The 9,307-nt window shown below is 28.2% G+C and overlaps 1 protein-coding gene and 1 long non-coding RNA gene across 2 annotated transcripts; one reads left to right on the forward strand and one right to left on the reverse strand.

Moving 5' to 3' along the window:
* Positions 1-325: 325 nt before the first annotated feature.
* Positions 326-659, reverse strand: LOC135923360 (uncharacterized). Its single transcript, XR_010571200.1, has 3 exons — positions 597-659; positions 471-557; positions 326-433 (listed from the first exon to the last, which is right to left on the reverse strand). It is a non-coding gene; the product is annotated as an uncharacterized LOC135923360 (long non-coding RNA).
* Positions 660-3,056: 2,397 nt separating this feature from the next.
* Positions 3,057-6,024, forward strand: LOC135924333 (uncharacterized). The gene is made up of 6 exons (XM_065459391.1): positions 3,057-3,255; positions 3,361-3,698; positions 3,801-3,927; positions 4,038-4,596; positions 4,770-5,168; positions 5,253-6,024. Exons 1-6 carry the CDS (start codon positions 3,057-3,059, stop codon positions 6,022-6,024), a joined length of 2,394 nt encoding a protein of 797 aa, XP_065315463.1.
* Positions 6,025-9,307: the final 3,283 nt, after the last annotated feature.

The raw sequence follows: 9,307 nt of genomic DNA on the forward strand, positions 1-9,307 counted from the left end.
AAATTATATAACAATAGGAGTGTTCAGAGAAATGCTACCTATGACCCATGAGGGTATCTAGAATTTTTCTAAGGTTAAGGAGTTTTGAGTGGTTACTCTTAAATTTTATGGAGGGCTTTAGAGTATAGTCCTATAAATTAACATAAATATCAGTCTAGGCAGGCTTAAATTTTTTTTATCAGAATGAGCAAAGCTTGAATATTTAAATGGAAAATAATTTTTTCTCTCCTTTTACTACAATAAAGAGATAATTAAAACTTATGTGACTTTTATATTTTATCTAATAATGGCAAATTTATTAACTAGTGAAATTTAGAATTATAACTTGTATAGATTGGCTTATTTTTTTTAGAGATTCGTTAATATTAGGTTGTTGCATCAAATGAGTAATATTTGGAAATTTTGGCAGTGAACATCTTCTTTTAAAACCTTCCTATAAAATATAAATTAATTCTTCTTGTTATATTTACTCTCAATGATAATCTCGATGAATTTGAGTTAATACTAAACAAGCTAATATCATCCCCATCCATATGTGGTTTTAATTTTCTCTTTTTCTGTTTTTAATGTTATATTTAAAAAATATATAAATTAACCTGATTTATGTTATATATATCCATCCAGGACTCGTTTAAATCGGTCTTATCTTTAATATTTTCTTTATAGCTATGTTCTGAATGTTAAAGTTTTATAAAATAGTTAATTTTACCTTTGCATTTTATAAACTTCGTTACCGTTTCAAATTTTAAATTTTCGAACAAAATATTTTTTATCCTCGAGAAATAAAGAATATTTTTTTTCTCTCTTTAGCTTTACCTTTTCTAGTGGTAAGCTCTTTCAACATCTCTCTTCACTTGTTATTCATACAATCTCTTTTATCTAATTTATACTTCTTTATATTGTCTCTAACTTTATGGTCTCATTGAAGTTTTGGCTTTCCTCTTTTACGTTTGCCCATCAATTCCACCTTATTTCCTATGTAGTATTATAGGCCTTCTCATTGTGTGCCCATACCACCTAAGTCTGTTTACCATTAACTTAGTCTTAATGGGCACTACCTAAATAAAGAACAAAATATAGTAATAAAATAATTTTTTGTAAAACATTATCATATATTTGTACTTTCTATTATTTTTATTTTTTCAAATTTTCTAATATGCTATTATTTACAAGGAAGTTGTTATATTATATATGGAAATGTTTTACAACAAATCATATTATTACTAAATGGACTTAATCAAACAGACTGTGTCCACTTTAAAAAATCATTTTGTAACAAAATAAACTATCATATCCCCCGACATTAAAATTTTGTGGCAGGAGCATTGTTGGCTAGGTGTTTTAGTGCTAAAGCACCGCATTTTTCAAAATTATCATATTAAATAATAAATTAGCATCCTATTATTTTTAAATTACCACCAAATTTTAAAATAATTTATTAAATATTTTTACGCTGGTTTTCTTAATACAAAAAAGTTGTGCTTATTTCCCAATTAATTCAATGTTTATTTTAAAATTAGACCCATTTTAATTCTAAAAAAAATGCAAAATCTAATGACAAACTTCGTAAAAATATTCATCTAACTTTTTTGATAGGAAAATAAGATATATAAGGCTTTTAGTTGGGGTATTAAAAGATTGATTTTTTTATTGGTTGTAAGAAAATTGAGTTAGATTCTACATTTGTGTTTAGAATTTAACAAACATCTTCAAATGAGTATTTGAAGACCAAAAATTTTGAGTAAAATTCTTTGAGAAGATTAAAAAAAAATTTGAGCATGCTCAAAGAAGATTTTTGAGCAAAATAAAGAATGTTTTTTGTATCTTCTATGATTTTGAGCAAATATTTTTGAAATTTTATAATTTAATAAAATCTTTTGCGATTAAATCTTTTGTGATGATTAAATCCTTTGTAATGAAATCTTTATTGATGATATAAAACATTTTTGATCTAAAAATCTTTTGAGCATATATATTGTGATTTTTTTTAAATAAAATTATCGAGGTAAAATCTTTTATTTTATTTCTTGATCTTAAAAAATATTTTTATGAATAATTTTAAGTTGTAAATGTAAGAATTGTCATAATACCTATTGTATATTTTTTAATATTTGGAGTAAGTAATAATAATTATTTTAAAAATATTTTGTCATAATTTTAATGTTTAATATTTAATGTAAATTATAAAAGTGACAATTGTCATAATAATTATCTCAGAACCTTTAAAAAAATTTTAGGTAAAATAGGCATTAAATATTCTCTTAATTAAAGAATACATGCATATATTTTATTATATTAGACTTAGAGTAGATAAATCTATGAACATAACTATGCCGAAGGCTAGTTAAAGAGGGATATGGGGAGAAGGGTAAAATTAACCATAAATTATCTATTGAATACACTTTTTAAATAAATTGGCACCCACCCTCCTTTTGTGATAAGCCCAAGATGACCCCTGGTGCGTGGACAACACGGAATGGGACTATCGTAGTATCATTATTTGGTCTCCAACTTAGGCGCAGCTTTTACATGAACGGGAATAGGAACAGTCTGCATCCAAATATTTTAAAGGGGGTCGTGGGTGTTATAAATGAGATATATTATACATATTATTAATGTCATATACAAATCAATCATGCAGATATATACGAATTGTAAATATATACCATTTTATCATCTGACTTATTCATACTAATAAAGAAATTGTATACAAATTAAGGTGATGTTTTACAAGATATTTGATGTAATGATACGAGTTTTCTAAATATAAAAATGAAACCATAAAGTTTTCTAATATAAAGATTGTTTATTTTATTTTAAATTAATAATTTAATTTTATAAAATATATTTTAAAATTTTACATTTTTTTTTATCAAACTAAAAAAATCAGGTTTATATAACAATTTTCATATTAATATATCAAAATTTATATAAAAAAAATCAATCTACACAATTTATAAAAAATCAATTTATATCAACATAAAAAAAACAATTTAAAGGTTAGTATTAATCGGTCATATTAACATAAGGTATTGTATATTGGCGACGATCTCATTATGAATAAAAAACCAATTATTAGTGGTGAATTGAATACAAATGAAACGAATAATATTAATCAAAGTGAATTGAATACAAATAAAACGAATAATATTAATCAAGTAAATAATGTTATACAAATAAAATTTGAAAATTATGACAAACAAAACAACTTTCAAGATTATATTGAATATATAGATGATGTGTTGGAGGTAAGAGGTATATTAATAAATGATGAAACCAAGAAAAAAATATTATTTGCTTATATGGGGATTAGTAATTTAGACGAGATGAGGTCTTTTGTATATCCATAAATTTTGAAAGAACTTAATTATGAGGAGATAATTGAAGTGGGTAAAAAAGTATTTAAGCTTATTTCAACGTTATTCAGCTTGAGAATTAAGCTTATTCGGATAGAAAGAGGAGATGGTGAAGCAGTTGTTGAGTTTGCAGACCGACTTAAAAAATTGGCACAAGAGTGTAAATTTGAATCTGACCTGGATGGGAGATTGAGGGATCAGATGGTGGCTGGAATCAAAATGGGTGCATTGGAGAAAGATATTCGCACCAGATTTCCAGATGGAATAAATGACATGGGAGAAAGGGTGAGTTTTCAAGAGGTTTTAAATATGGCTTTGGCAATGGAAAAGGCTGAGGATGAAGTGACAAATATGATGTTAAAAAAATTAATAAACCTAAAGAGCAGATAGAGAATAATCATGGAAATTTTTCTAATCAAAAGTACTCATATAATAATAATAAAGAAAAAGGAAATTTTAGTTATTACAATAATAACTGCAGTCTATCGTTTAGACCTTCATCTACCCAATCAACATATAATCCTTTTTCAATCAAATACTGATATAAATAATATCTTAACTAAAAATCCTGGTACAAAATTAACCGAATGGTTTAAAATTAATCAACTTGACACAGATGCCAGACATTATATTTATGCAGATTTTGTAAGATATTATGTGTGGAAACCTCTATCTAAACAGTGGATAAAACGAGGGGTGGTGATAAAGTTATAGGCCGTATACGCACAGTTTATCCTAAAGAGGGTGAGGTTTTTTATTTAAGACTATTACTTAATTATGTTACTGGGCCTACATGCTTTGAAGATCTACGCTCTTTTAATGGAATTATCAGTAACACTTTTAAAGATGCATGTATTCGACGTGGTCTGTTATCAGATGATGCGGAATGGAACCATTGTTTAGAGGAAGGTCTTTCATTTAAGATGCCAAATCAATTGCGCCAGTTATTTTCTGTTATTTTATTACATTGTGAGCCGAGAGATCCTCTAGGTCTATGGAATTATTTTAAATTTTATCTTTGTGAAGATTTTTCCAAGAAAATATCACCAGAGCCGGATAACCTTATCACCGAAAATCTCGCGCTATGCCACATCAATCAAATTTTGATTCAAAATGGTAAATCTCTTAAGGATTTTTTGGGAATGCCTATCCCTTTATTATCCACCCAATCTCCATCTGCTACAGCTAATATTATGTGTCACCTTATTCGGGAGGAAATATCCTACGATACTGATGATATGTATAAAAAATATTTGGCTAACTACAATTTATTTAATCGGGATCAAAATATTATCTATGCCAAAATTATGTCCTTGCCCTCCACTCCACTCCATCCCATAATTTATTTTTTATAGATGGTCCTGGTGGTACTGGAAAATCATTTCTATTAAATACAATATTATTTAACTTGAGAGCTCAAGGTAAAATTGCTATAGCTGTTGCATCTTCTGGCATTGCTTCAACTCTTCTTCATAATGGCCTTACTGCACATTCACGTTTCAACAACCCCTTAAGTATTCATGAAAGTTCCTCATGTAATATTCCTTACCAAAGCCAAATAGTTGAATTGATAAGACAATCGGTAATTATAATATGGGACGAAATATCAATGACTCATAAACATATATTCGAGGCCGTGGATAGGTCATTTCAGGATATAATGAAATTAGACAAACCGTTTGGTGGTAAAATTATTATTTTTGGCGGAGATTTTAGACAGATTTTACCTGTTATTAAACGTGGTGGAAGATGCGAAATTGTTAACTCAACCTTAAAACGATCCTATTTATGGTCACATATAGTGCCATTAAGGTTATGTATTAATATGAGACTTCTATAATTTCAGGAAGCAAATGATTAACTTATTAATAATAAATACTCAAAATTTCTTTTAAGAGTTGGTGAAGGCTGTGAAACATTCGATGGCTCCAGGGATAAAATAAAAATTCCTCAAGATTGTTGTATAGCTTCCAATGATATCGAGGATCTTATTGCTTTTGTTTATGATATAGACAAATACAATTCATCATTTAACCGAACATCATTTGCTCAAAATGCAATCCTGACCCCTAAAAACGTAGTCAATTCTATAAATATTAAATTGATTAACAAAATTCCGGGGGATTTAATTACATACATAAGTGCTGATGAAACCATAACCGAGGATGAAGCGACGTTTTATCCCACTGAATTTTTAAACTCTTTAAGTATATCAGGATTACCACCTCACAAACTTTTACTCAAAGTCGGGGTACCTATAATATTAATGCGTAACTTAAATTCTGCTTCTGGTTTGAATAATAGGACTAAATTGATTATAACTTCTTTGCTACCAAATATAATTGAGGCGGAATTTGTTTCTAGTAGTTTTCTCAGTACTAAAGTTCTCATTCCAAGAATAAGTTTAATTCCTACAGATTCTGGCTTGCCATTTTCCTTTAAGCACCGCCAATTTCCCGTGAGACCTGCTTTTGTCATGACAATTAATAAAGCTCAGGGACAAACGTTGAACAAAGTTGGCATCTATTTACCTCATCCTGTTTTTTCACATGGACAGCTATATGTGGCTATGTCTCGAGTTTGTTCTCCTCATAAATTAAAGATTATAACCAATGATAAAACAAAGACTACAACCAATGTGGTATATCATGAGGTTATATCCGATTAATCCCGGTTTATACGAATAAGAATGAACATTACTTAGTATGATATTATTTTATAATTTAAACAATTTTATATTATTTAAGCATCCTTTTGTCAGGCCGCTCAATATGCCCTTTTATCTCTGATGAATATTTTGTCTAATTGAAAATTATATCAAAGTACATTTTTAAAATTTAACTAAATTAATATAACAATTTTTAAGGATCCTACTTTTTTAAAAACTTACCATTTTGTCGGATCCACCATTGCTCTATTATCCCTGCTGATTATTTTATATAACGCACAAAAAATATACATAGTACATTATTTTTATTATAAATAATATTATATATTATTTTATATCTATTCCAAAAAATCTTCATTTTATTTCAATAATAATGTTTATTTATATTTTTGCCTGATTTCTTTATTTGTCTAGGCTAACCCAACCTTAATCCCTCACATTGCTACAAAACATGATGATTCTATTATTAAAGATAAGCAAAGAAAATAATGACGAATAAATAAAAGCCTTACCCGTTCTAGAGTTACTGGTAGACAAAATAATAAAGAACTACGCTTGAAATGAACTCATCTGGAGGTTTTTTTTTATCTTATGTTTTATATCTATGTTTATTTTATTTTCACCCAGTTCTCCAAATGATATTTCTATCACCACTATCACAATCCCTATGCCACCTCCACCTATTTTTTAACAAAAGTAAACATTTTTATTTATCACTAAATTTTATTATCTCATTCTTTTCTTTCTATCTCTATTATCTATTAACCACTATTTCTCAAAACCTTATCACCTTTAATTTATATAATATAATATAATAATTTATACCTTCTTTTTCCCCCCTTTTTTAATCTAATTTTTTAATTACCTTACAATTAATTAACCTTTATCTTAAACATTACATTTATCATGTTATTTTTTAACTTTTATCATGTTATTTTTTAACTTTTATAATATCATAATAGACTTGATAAGTCCCCAAAAATTTTATTTGATGGTAGCCCTCCAACTTATTAGAAATATGCATCTAATATTGTCCCTTCTACCGGTTTTACATTATTTTAATGTTTGTTTAATTTCAACAATAGTATATTTATATTTTTGCCTGATTTCTTTATTTGACTAGGCTAACCCTAATCCCTCACATTGCTACCAAACATGATGAATCTATTATTAAAGATAAGCAAAGGAAAAAATGGCGATTCAACAAACGCCTTACCCGTTCTAGAGTTACTGGTGGCCAAGATAATAAAGCACTGTGAACTCCTCTGGAGGTTTATTTTATTTTTTATCTAATGTTTTATATCTATATGTTTATTTTATACACCCAGTTGCCTCCAAATGATATTTCTATCACCACTACCACAATCCCTATGCCCCCTCTGCCTAATTTTTAACAAACATAAGCATTTAATTCCACTATCATTCACCTCATTAGGAGTTATTATAAATAATACTTTATCCGATTCCCTGAGGAACTTTCATGAATATTTAGAGAGATGTTCAAACGTGAATGTGTAGTGCAGCCAATTTCATTAACATTATTAATGGGAAAATATGCGATAGTTTTGTCATGGCCTTTATAACAATACTTACGACCGTTTTATGGTTGAGTTGACAATGTCGTTCATGATTCTATTTTAGAGGGGGATACCAAAATTGACACTTTGGCAGAAATATCATTTCGCGTTCTTCTTTTACCAGTAGCCCAGGGCCTCAGCTTTATCAGGAAGCAATGGGTGTTGTACACTGCTTTGGTAATCCGTCATTATTCATTACTTTCACCTACAACCCTAAATGGGATGATATTATACATTAATTTTTTCTTCTGCAGACGACTGCCCAGATTTATTTTGTCGCTTTTTCCATCAAAAATAAAATTAAAATGTCATAAAGGATTTGCTCTTATTTTTACCAGACACACAGAGTAATAATTAATCCTCATCATTTTTTAAAAAAATTACCTAAATTTATATGGCAAGAAAAACAAATTTCTTAAAAAATATATAAATAAATTGCATATAAGTTTCATTAGTATTGAATGGCATTTTTGTAATTTAAATAGATAGCATTTTTTTGTACTTAACAAAAGATATAGATAGCCCTTATCAAATTTTTTGATAAAAGGAGTTAACCCACTAATTGGTAAATCCGAGATTTCCCCTTCATGTGTTGATAAATTATTTAGAAATTTAACTATCTCCGGGTTTGGGAAATAGTTTTGAAACTTAATATGGGATGGACTGGGCTTGAAAAATATTCCTCAAGATTAATATTTGCTTGCACCTGACTTGGGAATATCTTATACAAATTATTATGGGCCGGGCTAGGAAAAAATTTTCAAAATTATTATGGGTTGAGCTAGGCTTGAGAATTTTTTTTATAAATTATAAGGTCTTGAACGCGTGGAAATTTTTTCCAAATATTATGAGCTTGGACCTGGCTTGAAATTTTTTAATGTTAAATTTTAGTCTTATGTAACCAGTAATATATTTACAAAGAATTTTGTTATTGGGTACAAGCTCATTTAAATAGCGGGAGACTCCCGCAATTTTTTAGTTTACACGCAGACATCTTTCTCCGCAAAACTACCGCAATTGGAAATCTCCCGCAAAAATCTACCGCAATATTTTAATCCGCAATTTTTTAAAAAAGTTTTTAACCTTTTTAATATATAAATAATAATTTTGAGAGACAGTAATTGATTATTTTTATATTTTAAAAATAGATTTTAAATATTTATTCGAAAAACATGTCCAGTTTGTAAATTTCTTTCTATCCTGTTTTATTTTTATCCAATAATAAATCAACATCATTTCATTCATCAGTACAGGGGAGTATATCAACATCGATTGCAATACAAAAATATTCTCCAAAATAATAAATAATACAGATGCAACTACAGTTGCAGAAATCGTATACATCTATCATGTAGTTCAATATTCACAGAGCTATATCATCACAATGTGGGTCGAATTTTTTTTTCCATGATATTTAACGACTCCAATATAAGTGCAAACCTTACTTGTGGTAGAACAAAAATGAGTAAGGCTATCACAAGTGTTTTAGTACCTGAATAATAGAAATCAATTCTAGACGATTTGAAAGATGGACAACCATATGCAATTCTGACAGATGCATCTAATAAGGGAAATATTAAAATATTTCCCCTGATCTTTCTCTATTTCAACAAGAATAGGAACATTTCAATAAAACTTTTATTTTTTTCCTCGGATAGTGAAAAATCCAAACATGTAGCTAACCACATAATGTAAATATAGCTGAT

Source organism: Gordionus sp. m RMFG-2023, chromosome 2 (assembly GCF_954871325.1).
Source record: "Gordionus sp. m RMFG-2023 chromosome 2, tfGorSpeb1-WG-v2, whole genome shotgun sequence".
NCBI classification, from domain to species: Eukaryota; Metazoa; Nematomorpha; class Gordioida; order Chordodea; family Parachordodidae; genus Gordionus; species Gordionus sp. m RMFG-2023.